At 36.9% G+C, this 14511-nt stretch overlaps 1 protein-coding gene across 5 annotated transcripts in view; it reads right to left on the bottom strand.

Annotated features, from left to right (window-relative positions):
* Nucleotides 1–14511, bottom strand: part of LOC129719188 (putative uncharacterized protein DDB_G0279653) — a 257470-nt gene that overhangs the window by 1239 nt on the left and 241720 nt on the right. For 4 of the 5 annotated variants that reach the window (XM_055670727.1, XM_055670717.1, XM_055670688.1 and 1 more), the window contains 3 exons: nucleotides 12978–13263; nucleotides 451–705; nucleotides 23–228 (listed from right to left, as the gene is read on the bottom strand). In XM_055670727.1, coding sequence (XP_055526702.1) covers nucleotides 23–228; nucleotides 451–705; nucleotides 12978–13263 — 747 coding nt within the window. The remainder of the gene's footprint in view (nucleotides 1–22; nucleotides 229–450; nucleotides 706–12977; nucleotides 13264–14511) is intronic. The other variant, XM_055670697.1, reaches the window with a different exon arrangement.

Raw genomic sequence — 14511 nt, 5'->3', positions numbered from 1 at the left:
AAGGACAATGTGGTTTACTTACTTGAGCTTACTTTCAGCTTCTTCTTTTCTTGCCATTAGATCACGTTTCCACTTGGGTATTGCCGACAGCCGTCGGTCTTCCGCTTCCCGCGCTAGTCTATCTTCGAACTCCTTTTTAGCCTTTTCGGCAGCCTTCTTGGCAAGCATCTGACGCTTCCAGTCCGGGATGATGTTGCCGGCGTGGTCACGTTCCGGTACCTGGAATAACTTATCAGTTGAATGATAAGCACGAAACGGTGCAGCGCAAACACAGTAGAGGTGATGCGCAACGCGTGAAAGAAAGAGAGAAGAAATGCAGAGCAAATGGTGAATGAAAGCGATTTCGTGCAGGGTTCGAGTGCAATCTGTTCGCTACTTTTGATATTTCGATAATGATCAATCAAATGAGCTGCGTGAGCATGTGTGCGGTTTGCTGTGTCGGGTCCATACCTGATCGACGTAGTTCGCGGCGGTGAATTGCCGCGTCACCTCCGAGTACACCTCGGTGGCCTGTCTGTCTTCCAGCTTTGCTCGCTCGACCTTCATCTTCTTGACGCCCGCGATGTCTTTGGACATTTTCAGCTCGGCAATCAGGTCGGTCTTCTGCGACAGGAACTGTTCGTTGGTGGAGGAAAGGCACTGCATGCTCATGCTGCGGGTGGGCGCCGAGAAAGTCTTCGAGAGCATCTTGTCCGTTCGGCGAAGCTGTGGGTGGAGCAAGAAAAATAGAAAATTAGTCTAGTTGTAAAGATGTTGTTCAAGTTTTTGGTATAAATTAACAGCTTTTACAATGCAATACGAAGGTTTCGAGTACAATGATCGATTCGCAGAGAAAATTCATAGTCATGTAATGCGAGGTTTGATACATTTTTTGCAACAAAAACTCTCAAAAAAAAAATCAATGCGTTTGGAAAGTTCGTTCGATCTGCTTCGATCGAAGCTAAATCTCAATGTAATTTTTTCCTGACCCGCGCCTTCTAAGGGGCCATACACATGCCACGTGGATAGATTTTTAACGATTTTGACATCCCACCTCCATGGACAACTGCCCATATAAATTCTGAAAAAAAAAACGTCGGTATCGACGATTTCATGAACACCTGTGCAGGCTTCTGAAAATGACTGTCTTTTCGTAACAGCAAATTTTTAACTAATTCGGCTCTCATTGTATTGCACAGCTCTCCCTGCTCCCCACACATTCGGTACACAGTCCTACAACCACTGACGACGGCACACACATGCAATGTCAAACGGGCTGTTATTTTTTATTTTCTTATGTCTACTAGTTCTTCCAAGCTTTCGCTAATGAAAGCCTTTACAGCGCGAAATCCTTCGGCACAAATCCGAGTGGGCTGTCAGGTAATTATGGTTCAACAGAGAAAGGCCGATGCTATGATGCCCTACGAAAAAGAAGAAATAAAGGAGTGCGAGTCCAATATCATCGCAACTACAGCCGCAGGCGATCAGCAGGCTGTTAACAGCGCAGGCCAAATCAACAGGACATCCTCAACCACAAGATAGTTGCCTGTATGAGATTATGCTGTATGTGAGCTCTCATGAATAGCTCATTCATGAGGCTGTTAGAGTAAAAAGAGAGAACAGTCGTCGCTTTTCCGCAGTCTTTTTCCGAAGCCTGCATCTAAGCATTTTTTTTCATCGGTCAAAAAGTTGAAACTTTAATTGCTTTGGGTTCCTTAAATCCGATTGAGCTGAAATATTTCATGGGGACCTTTTTCGATAAGACAAAACCTCAGACTAACAGACATAACACTTTGAACCAATTTTCAATAAAAACATCGTTCGGATGATACCAGTACTTTACGATAGTAACACTAGCACCACCTGCTGTCGTGTTCGCGCTGCGTTTTGTATTTCGACATCAGCGCTAGCGTACGTGCATGCGTCAAATTCGGAACTACAAAATATGTATGAGATTACATTACAACGCCTCAGGCGGTGTTGTCGCGCGATAACTCTTATTTGGTTGAAAATTTGAAATGATCGTTTATTGTGGGGATGAAGTTAGGTTCCAGTGTTTCGTCCGTTAGTCTGTGTCAGAACTATACTCGAACCGACATGCGTGGATATCTTAGCAAAAAAATTGCGAAATGTGAACGAAGTGCGCTCTCTGAAGATAGGTGAAAGCAAAAATTACTAGAACAAGATACCAGACTTCCAGTTTATTTATACATTTTACCTGCGACACCTTTACAAAGGTTAGTTCTGCTATCTGATTACTTAAATTTGCATAAAACTGGTTGATCGTGCATAATCCGCCAGATGAGAAAGAAAACTAGATGGCAGCACCGTATAAGGATATTAAAAATTAAATGGGAAACCTTGAAAATTAGAAGGATATTGAAAAAAAAGCTTCACCCTTCGCAACCTTGCCGTCATCATCAAATTACCAGTATACAAATTAGTTCGATTCGACAAGTAGGTTGAAATCCTGTCCGCTGCATACTGCAGGAGTCAGGGATCTTGTTCTAGTTATCTTTGGTGTAAGTGAGTTCCGAGCTGTCGATACTATCGTGAGAACGACATACCACTTCAGATTTGGACGAGGTCAGGTATGCTTGTAACGAACTAAAAAAACATAGAGTAGCTGGAAAGGGTTACCTCCTAGCTGAACTTTTCGAAGTCGGGAGGGAGCAGTTGTTACGTTGCCGCAAATAGAACCTTTTACAAAAATTCGTAAAGGTCGTAAAGCACAAAAAAGTGATATAAAAACGACGAAATACATAGTTTCTATACATTCCGAGTATTATAATTCAAGACATTAACAATTGGTGAGAAGATTTATTTCAAAATCCCACAGTGCACTGTGGTCTCCATTCGAAAAATCGTGATCGCTTTAGATTTGATTGTGAAAAATTGATTTTATGTACTTAATGTCTTCAGCAAAATTGTATCATAGAACAAGGCCTTACTTTTGGCGATTTCGGTTTTTTGATCAATTCACCTAACAGTTAGGAAAAATTGTTTTTTTTCTAATTTTCAATACACCAGATTGCTTCCTTCAGCAAATTTTGTGTAAAAATTTGAAAGAAAAACAATTGCTGAATACTACGATGTCCTATCTGTACGTTGGACACGACAAAATAGAGTTTTTTGTGGAACATCCCTCCTTAAAAAAGTGAAGAAAAGCAACTATGTTGATCGTTTTCATACAAACATACACGAGCTTAGTTAGGATCCATTCCATGCAATTATTATATTTTTTTATTGTATTTTTTATTTGGTTGAGACTTTGAACATATTCTTCTATTAGCTATAGGGGCTATTTTGAGCTATTAGTTTGTTTGAATCGTGACTCGTTTTTGAGTGTACTAATAATACTTCAATGAATATTACAAATATTTTCAGAGCCAGAACAGTTTCTTTGATCGGTGTGACGTCTTCAGCAAAATTGTAGATAGTAATTTTGTCTTACCGAAATAACTACATAAAAAATAAATAAATGAATAAATAATTAATTAAATAAATAAAAAATAAATTTTAAAATCATCTCAAAAAGTTTACGAAAAATTTTATTTTTTGCCTTTCTCCTAGAAAGGTATAGCAATCACTTGCAAAACAGAAAGTATAAAAGTGCTCCAAAGGGCCGAATGGCATATATCACTCGACTCAGCTCGACGAGCTAAGCATTTTCTGTATGTGTGTGTGTGTATGTGCAGATTTTTATTCTCACTCACTTTTCTCAGAGATGGCTGGACCGATTTTCATTAAATTAATTGCAAATGAAAGGTCTTGTTGCCCCATAAGACCCTATTGAATTTTATTGTAATCGGATTTTTAGTTTAGAGGTTATGTTTAAAAATGTGAAAATAATGAAACAACAATATCTCAGAAACTACACAACCGATTTGAACAAAACTGGTCTCAAAAGAACGGAGTTTCCAAAAAACCCTTAACTTTTGAATTTTATGAAGATTGAACATGTGGTTCTAAAGTTATGAAAAGAAACGTGTTCTGAAGACTGTTTAATCTCACTCATGTTTCTCAGAGATGGCTGAGCCGATTTTCATAAAATTAGTGTCAAATGGAAGGTTCAGTTGCCTTATAAGACCCTATTGATTTGTTTTGCAATCGGACTATTACTTTGCCTGTTATGTTTAAAAATGTGAAATCCAGCTATGCAAATGAACATATTCCGAAGACTACTTGGACACACTCACTTATCTCAGAGATGGCCGACCCGATTTCCACAAAATTAGTGTCAAATGAATGGTCTAGCTGCCTTAGAAGACCCTATTGAATTTTTCTGTAATCGAACTGTAACTTCATTTGTAATGTACCGACTTGTGAAAATCACGAAACTTCATTATCTCAGAAACTGCACAACCGATTTGATTATTATTATCAGATGAGGGGGCTAGTTAAGGGTTAACTGATGAATTATGATTGACACGTGGTTTCAAAGTTTGGCTGCCCTACGCGTTCCCATTTCATTTGATTATAATCGAACTCAAGCAACCGTTTTGTATCAAATTGTTAATAAAACAACGAAAGTCTATTATCTCAAAGATTACATGACTTATTTGAACATAACTAGTGTCATACGAACGAGTCATCTCTCAAACTCACAAATAACAAACTTCATAACAATCTGATATGTGGTTAAAAAGTTATGGAAAGAAGAGAAATTCAAAGACTATTAAAACTATACCTGCTTTGATCGGTGGCCTCAACATAATTTAAATGTGGTATCGTACTATTTGAACGTTCCAAATTCATTGATTCCTTGCAATGTGTTTAAAGTCTGCAAATGCACGACGAATCGGTCATAGGATATGATCAAAGTCAAGTAACAAACCGTTTGAAATGATTGGTTTTATCGAAATGACAATATCCTCAACTTTTGGCTTCTGTACATCGCCTTAATTCTGAATATATTCATATTGGGTGGTATTCTGTCATTTTCAGCAGACTTTCTGGCATCAATCTGACACCGGAAATACCCATATTGGGAGGTATTTTTGGTTATATTCCAGAAACTAAAAGTGGTCGTCTTTAAATTCAAAATGGTGTCTAGGGTCAATGTTTGGTTTCTATGCATCATCACGTTTACGGAAATATCCATATTGAGTGTTATTCGGTCATTTCCGAGTGTTGCCTATAAGTTGCCATTTAGCAATTCAAAATGGTGCCTGAGGTCAATTGTTAGCTCCTTGCATCATTCTGGTTCCAGAGATACTCATATTGGATAGTATTTGTTTATTTTAGGCTGTTTTTCACAAACCGGTAGTCGCCATCTTAGATTTCAAAATTGTATTTAGGATACTGGTTAAAGAAAAACTCATATTGGGTGATATTTTGTCACTTTGGACTGTTTTTCAGAAGCCGAAAGTCGCCATTTTGGACTTTAAAATTGCCTGTGAAATCAATTTCTGTCATCTGGGCGTAATTCTGGTTACGAAAACATTCATATTGAATGGTATTTGGTCATCTCCGGCTGTTTGCCAGACACCGGAAGTCACCATCTTAAAATTCAAGATTGTGTCTGTGATCAATTTTTAGCTTCTGTGCATCTTTTTGGTTCCAGAAATACTAATATTTGATGGGAATCGTCCATTTCAGGCTGTTTTACAGAAACCGGAAGTTGCCATCCTACAATTCAAAATGTTGTCTGAAGTCGATTTGTGGCTCCAGTGCATCATTACGGTTCCGGAAATACCCATATTGGGTGGTATTTGGTCATTTGCCGCTGTTTTTCCGACACCGGAAGTCACCATTTTGGATTTCATAATGGCATTTGGAGACAATTTCTGGATTTTGAACGGCATACTGGTTAAAGAAAAACTAATATTGGGTGGTATTTGGTCATTTTCAGCTGTTTTCAGAAACCGGAAGTCGCCATCTGAGAATTTAAAATGCTAGAGGTCGATTTTAGCTCCTGTGTATTATTCTAGATCCGGATATTATTATATTGGGTGGAAATCGGCCATTTTTTGCTGTTTTCCAGAAACCGGAAGTTTCCATCTTACAATCCAAAATGTTGTCTGAGGTCTATTATGGAACATATCTGTTACCACTAAAAACATTCACCTGCCAATATGGTTCCATTTAGTTGATTAGTTCGCGAGATGTGCAGAAATTTGTGAAGAAACATGTACTTCCAGAAGAGGGAGGGGCGTAAACCATTATGGACATATTTGTTACCTCTAAAAACATTCACATACCAAATTTGGTTGTATTTTCTTGGCTGGTTCTTGAGCTGTGCGAAATTTGTGTTTCAATTTCATGGGATCCCTCCCTTATAGAAGAGGGAGTCGGGTGTCAAACCATTATGTACATATTTGTTAACACTAAAAACATTTACCTGCCAAATTTTGTTCCATTTGGTTGATTAGTTCTCGAGATGTGCACAAATTTGTGTTTCATCCAACTATTATGGACATATTAGTTACCCCTTAAAACATCCACATGCCAAGTTCGGTTTAATTTGCTTGGTTTGCTCTTGAGTTGTGCAGAAATTTATGTTTCATTTGTATGGGACTCCTCCCTTCCAGAAGAGGGAGGGGTCTCAAACTATCATAGGAACCTTTATCGGCACCAAAAACCCCTACATACAAATTTTCACGTCGATCGGTTCGGTAGTTTTCGGGAATATATGGATCAGACAGACAGACAGACTTGACTGCATTTTTATATGTAAAGATTACAACATCAATATTTTAGAACCTAAAGAGTGAATATACATTTATTGGATTGAAGCGGTCATTTAAATCTATTTTTACAAATAAAAAATTGAATGAGAAAGGCTGGGTTCTGACCGCTAGGTGGATTAATTTAGGTTTTAATGACAACTTCAAAAAGTTAGCTAATTAGCAACAGAAAAAACTGAACTTTCTGGTTTAAAAAACTATTATAAATTGAATACCTTTGAAACTCACTTTTTAAAAACCTGATTTTTTTCACAAAAACTACAAATTGTTAGCTAAACACTAATGCTTGTTCGAAGCTGGAGAAATAAAAACTTAGAAAGTCATAGGGTAGAGGCTAGTTGGTCAGTTCTGGTAAAAATGTTCTGTAACTAACAGTCGTCGCAGGTTCGAGTCTAGGCTCGGGAAAGACTGTTATTGCGGATTTCTTTATTCCACGGGGTTAGTGCCAACTTTCGGGTGGAATAAAAAAAAGGATTTCGAATTACGATCTAAAGCCTTGCGTTGGTGTGCGTGAGACCATGTGCGATGTAAACATAATGCTGTCAAAATACTTTTTCCGTATATCCGTACATTTATCAACTACGTCGATGACAAATTTCGCTGCCCGACTTCTGCTTGTTCTCGATGGCTTACTGAAAATTGTGATTACAGCACTTTCGAACTCGATATCGGAATCTAAATCTAAATCCGATTCCATTAGTTCCATAACAAACACATTTGCTGCAGCAATTATTTCTCGTTTGCGTTTCATGATTTCACTGCACAGAGCGACGAATCACATTTTTCTTTTGTTTTCAGCATCACCCGCGTGTTTTGACCGTTTTGACAGATACGATGTAATAGTATTGGTGAACCCACTCGCAAAACTGACAAAAGTTACAGTACGAACCCGTCTGTTTTGCAGGCGCTTCCAGGTCAAAACTGGGTCAAAATCGAGCGAATAAAGAAGGGTTTTGACTGTAGTTAGTGCGCTTCCAGGTCAAAACGAGGTGAGCTGGTGGAATAAATAAATTTGCTATTACTGTCAGAAGGATCGTAGAGCTAACCTCGCAATTGTCCTGTACATTAAACAGTTCCGGGGTGACTTGCGATTAGGACGCAGCTGGCAAAAGATAAACATTGGAGAATATTAGTTTGAAAATTTGCAAGTACATTTTCAAATCGTTATTTCATAGGAAGTGACTAACATTAACAGCAATACCAAAAATCGACGTAAAATAAACATGTCTTACAGTTTCCTAACAATACTACATTAAATTTGTGCATTTATGGCTCAAATCTGCGCTTTTCTGCTAACCCTTTTCAAATGAGCTTAAAAGCATTTTCTGACAACGAGATGCGCCCACCTTTATTTCGCCTTGTTTTTATTTTTTTTTCAGTTGCGCCTCTTTAAATGCGCCTCTATTTTGAAAACAATGTTGATACGCCCTTCACTGTCGCCTGTTTACGAAATAAGCCCGTTGCTTCAAAACAATGAAAAGGGCCTAGTTACAAAGTAGGTATCTTTTGTTTTGGGTAAACTGTTTTGTCACCCTTCACCAAAAACTTGATTTAAATAATTTTATTGATTATTACAAAAGAAAGGATTCTTGCCATGAATTTTGTCAGTCTTTTTGAAACCAATGGTGTAGTAAAACGATTTGTTTACATTTTGTTAGTTGCGCCCTAATCGCTAATCACTCCGGAGTACAAAGTTGTAACTACTGGCAACATTCTCGGTTACATTGATAAGAACAATTAAACCACCTGACAAATGTGTTGTCACCAATTGGAGGGGCAAGAAATTTTTTTATGGTGTATATTTTTTATTTACCGATACAATAACTATCTTGAACTTTATCACATAAATCAAACAAATTATTGTGGCTCAGATAAAAAAATAGGTTTTTTGAAAGTTTTATGACCTCTCTATCTCACAGAAAAAGTTTCAATCAGATCAAAGGGAATGCTCGTATTATATGTGATGCGGAATTTGGCAAATTTATTATATATCCCCACCCGCACGTAACGCAATTTTGCATGGTGATCTCGCGCAGTGTAACACTTCGCTAAATACTTCCTTTCCCCTGAACGCGTTACATAATATACGAATGTTCCCAAAAGGGTGCAGCTGAGAGAGTGTTCAAACGTTAGTATTGAATTAATCTGTTTGTCTAATGACCTGTTGGACAGTGTGTTTCAGCTGAGCACATTTCAGAGTTGCTCCTCTGTAATCGATCTGTTCTAGTAAAGTTGCACAAGAAACCACGTATATGGTTACTTGGAATTAGTTTGCCATCTTCAGTGTACAACAATTCAGTAGCTATTGCTTGGTATTGATCGATAATGGCGTCAGCTACGTCCTTTCGGTCGTTAGGGGGGAAAGGATGCTGTAAGGAAGGAGGTGTAACAATCGCTGTTGTCGACGACTGAGTTTACCTTTGCATCTCCACGACTGCGACGGAAAGGAAAGGTATGTGTCAACGTGGCAAGTGACCAAATCGCACAATATTGCGTTCGAAGTTAGCTTATTACAAAGTCGAACGATGAGTATCTTTCTCGTCAAAGACAGCGAACTTATGTGAATGGAGCATCCGAAGACCATCCACCTCCAGAAGCATTCAATTGTTTGAACATTTGTTTATCATCTATCACGTTTTCTCTTAATCAAATACTCGACAGGGGTTTTTCGAACAATATACATTGCATAGTCATTAGATTAAGCACGATATTTATAGATCGTAAAATATCTACCCTGACTTGCAATGCGCTTGAATAGAAGCATCGTGCGAGAAATATAAAAAAATCTTGATTAATTGTTTAGTACAAAAAAAAAGTTCTACCACTAAAAGACTACATATGTATGAAGACAAAAATAATAAATAAAAAAAAAGTTCTACCACTAAAAGACTACATATGTATGAAGACAAAAAAGTGCCGCCTTTAGATGGTCTTCAGTTGAACCTCTAAAAAGCTTCAATCAAAACTTAAAAATTGTTTATAATAATTTATAGTGATATTTTCGAAGTCCGTCTGAATATTAACTTGGGCACTCGAGGGTTGAAAAAGTCTAGGTGACTTCGTCAACTTAGAATTTTTTGAGGGGTGAAGAATTTTTTTACTCTAGTCTCAATTCTTTAAAAGGGCGTACACCTCGCCATAGGTTTGGAGTCGTTTCACTGAGTATTTTGACATCCCAAAAAGTTTGTCGTGACCTAAAATGGACATTTTTATGTAACTTTATCACGTGATTCCGACAATTTCGGGAGTTGTGGTCTGCAGCCAAGTTGTTCTTGTATGTAGTTTTGAGTGTTTTGCAATTAATATCTTGACAATCTCACCACTCAAAGAATTTCGATCTTTAGCAAAGTTGTTCAGAAGGTCAAGAGCTTATATTTGGTTCGTTTCGAAATTCAGCCGATAGTGTGCGTGTAGTTTTGAGTATTGCGAACATAATTTGTCTCGTGATTCCAAGCAGTTAAAATGTAAAAACTTCATCTCTAGAATCTACTCACTTAGAAAGCTGCGGTCGTCAGGAAACTTCTGCAGAAGGTCATGGACTTTTACTTCACGAGCTTAATAAATCGGGCAATAAACGCAGTTTTTAGAGGTTGCGAAAAATGAACAAAAACAGAAGGTGTGACCTAGACTTGGTATTTTTTTTCTCTCATCCAAACGGGTTCTTAGTCACAGTTTCTGCTCTGTACTCGTTCTTATTTTACATTTTCGTAAATATTACCAGGATACAACATGCAGCATGGGACAGTATTAATTCTAAGGCTGATTCGAAATAACTCATAGATCGTGTGGATGGCGGCGTCATCCATCGTTCAGAAATACCCGCGAATTTAAAATATTTTTCAGTTGACATTACCAATACTGCACTGTGGTCCAAAAGAGCAAAAAGTGGAACAATTTTTCTATGATAATAAAAAAAAATTAGCTTTTTGTGTTAAGAGTCTATTCCTCTAGATTATTGAGCAAAGTTTTAGAATATGAAACTTTGCTAAATAAACAAAATGTTTATCTTCATTGAGTACAGAGTTATAAAGTATTTTGTATAAAAAATACTTGAAATTTAGTGTTTGCGCTTAACTATTGGAAGTTGCATTTTACAAAAAAAAAAAACCGTTTTTTAAACAATTCCTGGAACACACAAAATATCCGTTTAAGCCAAAGACTTCTCTTACGATGTTAAAGCATGTTTCAGCTTTTTTCGATAACTTCAAGTACGCATAGGGTAAAAAGGGGCAAGTGTAGGCACGATGGCAATACTTTTTCTGAAAATTTAACTCAACCACTTAAAACTGTTATAGGTTGTATTTGTGCCTGTTCACCTACATTAGAGTTCGGCGAACATGAGTTGCAGTACTTTTTAATATATTGATTCACGGGTTTTTTGAAGATTTCCATGTATTATTTGTTTCGCTTTCGTTTGATCTTTACCAAAAATGTGTATTTTGTATGCTACAACAAAACCTTATAATAACGTTTTCTTGAAAATTCAACTCACAGAAGTTAGGTACATAAAAATAAATTTCAAGTATTTCCATATAGAAAACTCTACAACTCTGTACTTAATGAAAATAATGAGCTTCCATACAAAACACTTTATAACTCAGTACTCGATGAAGTTAGGAATTTCGTTTACTCCGCTAAGTTTCGTATTTTTGCATACTCCAAAACTTCGCTGTATAATCTTTTCCTTCATCTTTCTACATAAAAAACAGATTCTTTAATATATGAAAACCTACTGTCACATATGTCCACCGTATTCTAATAAGGCTGGATTGGGACAAACAAATTCTACAAATCTTTGTAGTGCTTGAGCTAAGCTTTATTGCCAAAGTGACTCCACTTGCCTCTTTTTACCCTATACGTTTTTGAAGGTTTAAAAAACTTTAAAATTTGCAATCATTTTGTATGGAAAAGTCCCGGAGATATATAGTCTTCGACAAAAACGTGTGCATTTTATACCATAACAATTTCTCAGAATATTGTTATCTTATAAAATGCAACTAACAAAAGTTAAATAGAAAATACTCTGTTCATAGTTTCATATTTTTCCATTTTCTAAAACATAACAAAATAAATCATCCCTCTATCTTTGAACACAAAAAAGTTAGTTTATTGAAAGCTTCATTTACTTTTGACAGTTTGAAATTATATGGGGCCATTAATACAAACAGATGCTCCGGAGACATCAAGAAGCTAATAAAAGTAAAAGGCGCTGAGGAATTAAGTTCCACTTTTTGCCCTATTGAACCAAAGTGCACTGGCTGAAGACCGCAGATTAATTCAAGTCAGAATAAAAAAAGTGCGCGTTTACAGGAGACCACAATTTCCTAGGAAGCTGAAATCTGGGATAAATTGGGGTTAAAACTACGAATTTCGTGCTCACGTTGCATTGCAATTCGAAATCATAATGTCCACCATTCAGAAGCCTTTGACCATCAGAACTAGTAAAATGAAGATCACAATTTTCTTGGGCATCAGAAGCACGAGATAGCTGTCAATTCCAGGAGTTGCTGAACTTTTTGCGGGGTGCTGCAGTATTCAAACTGGCTGATGCAAAACTCACTGAGGCGTCTTCTAATGTTCAGAAAACTAATGCAGTTTAATGTGCATACCTCGGCTAAAAGACTTTATTGAAGTCAGAAATGAAATTTATTCAGTGACTTTCAGATTCCAGTTTTTTGACTTCACGCTTCACGAGCATTTGTTGTCACATGTCTTCACACACCAGAAAAATGTAAAAACACATCCGCACTGTAATTTCGACAGTTGACACATGTTTCACACTTGATATACCCGCACAATAGTGCTTAGTGGTATGACAGTAGAAATTCATATGAACGCGTTAAAATAAAAGCGCTGAGATTAAACGCAATAAATCTGGCAGCTGTTTTGACAGGCCGTAACCTTTAACTTTCATCTATTACAGCCAACGGCAATCTACTTTATGGTAATCGTACGTATGGCAAACAACCGTAAACTCATCATTAACAAAGCACAATTAATTCGAAGCCCGATTACATAATTGGTTGAAGCGATTCATCACGATAAAAATCTCCATTTTCGCGCATTGCAAATAATGGCAAAAGAATTCTGGCATCGAAAACCAAACAGCTGTTTAACTTTCCCCAAACACCGGATTTTCGTTCGTTTCTTCTTGCGCCTGGCGATAATTGCTGATAATCAGGTGCTCAAAGCAGCTCACGTCGTGCGCTTATTTGGAGATGTAAAATGTTTTTTTTTTCCGTGTTGGAGGAACCGTACTTTGGCTCGCCAGTTGGGCGATAGACTCACCTCCATTCGGCATGTACTCACCTGCACACTGTTCAGATCTTGGATCGAAATCGCCGACAGGGGCTGCTGCTGCTTTCGTATCGTCTTTCGTATCGTCGAATCCTGGGGCGGGGGTGGAGGTGGCACGCTACCGTTGCTTTTTATCGTTCCGGTCTGACTGTTGCCGTCTTTATTGGGGCCGCCACCAGTGCCGTTGGGGAACAGCATCGGCGGAGCGGGCGGGGGTGGAGGCGGTTTTGGTGGTTCCGGTCCCGACTGTACCGTGATGGTTGCGTTTAATGGCATATAGTCTTCAGTGTCGGAAGATCTGGAAGAGGCGGGTGTGGTGGTGAAATCAGGATCCATTCCGAAGGCAATCGAAACCGAACCGGGAGCAGAAAAAAAATGCGTGGAGGAAAAGTACAATTAAAACCATTGGAAATACTTCTGCTTGCGGGTGCAATAAATCAAGTGATGAGAAGAATAAATTTACAACAGGTATACAAATATTAATAAATTATCACGGTCTAGATAGTGTTTTCGACTGCCGCACGACGACGACAAAGGAAAACGAGTGTTTATATGCGTGATCAGGGAGGCGTAAGTGCATGCGCATGGAAAAATTGATCCCGCAGTCTGCATGGAATGGAAACTCACGATCGTACAAATATAACTACTGGATGATGAAAAATGGTGCGTGATTGCATCGAACGATTGATTAGAGTTGTATGAATGCTGAAAATGAGTGCTAATTATATATATATATATATATATATATATATATATATATATATATATATATATATATATATATATATATATATATATATATATATATATATATATATATATATATATATATATATATTATATATATATATATATATATATATATATATATATATATATATATATATATATATATATATATATATATATATATATATATATATATATAAATATATATATATATATATATATATATATATATATATATATATATATATATATATATATATATATATATATATATATATATATATATATATATTATACGAAATTTTGTGGATGTATACAGATTGGAATATTCTCGTTATTTGTAAATTCCACCATTAAAATATTACAGAACTAGAAGTTAAAATTAAAAATGAGTAATTAGTGGATCAGTCGCAACATTTATGAAAAAATAATGGGAAACTAGCCTCCCACATTATGTATTCTGAAGATATGAAAGTGATTAGATATGTTACGAACAATGCGGAAAAAAAAGAAATTTCTTTCATTACCGATAAATAGTTAATCATAGCGTTGAAACGTATCTACAAAACCACACTGGCGGAGTAAACATTCGCAAAAACAACTTTTTTCGTTATAATTCCGCAGCAAAGCGGAAACGTGCCCTCTGTTTGTACTAGCGATAACATTTTTGCCCGCTTCCTCTATTTCAAACATTAGTGACGCACTGGCAAGCAGCATTTGATCATGTTCTCCGTTAATTTTATTGTTAAACACATTAAGACTCCAACGATTTATAAACTCTCACATGTTTTGGTCGCCGAAGACAACTACAATAAAA

The sequence above is a fragment of the Wyeomyia smithii genome, chromosome 1 (genome assembly GCF_029784165.1).
Source record: "Wyeomyia smithii strain HCP4-BCI-WySm-NY-G18 chromosome 1, ASM2978416v1, whole genome shotgun sequence".
In the NCBI taxonomy this organism is placed as follows: domain Eukaryota; kingdom Metazoa; phylum Arthropoda; class Insecta; order Diptera; family Culicidae; genus Wyeomyia; species Wyeomyia smithii.
Note: the sequence above shows the minus strand (reverse complement) of the source record. Positions and strands in the feature narration are given on the sequence as shown.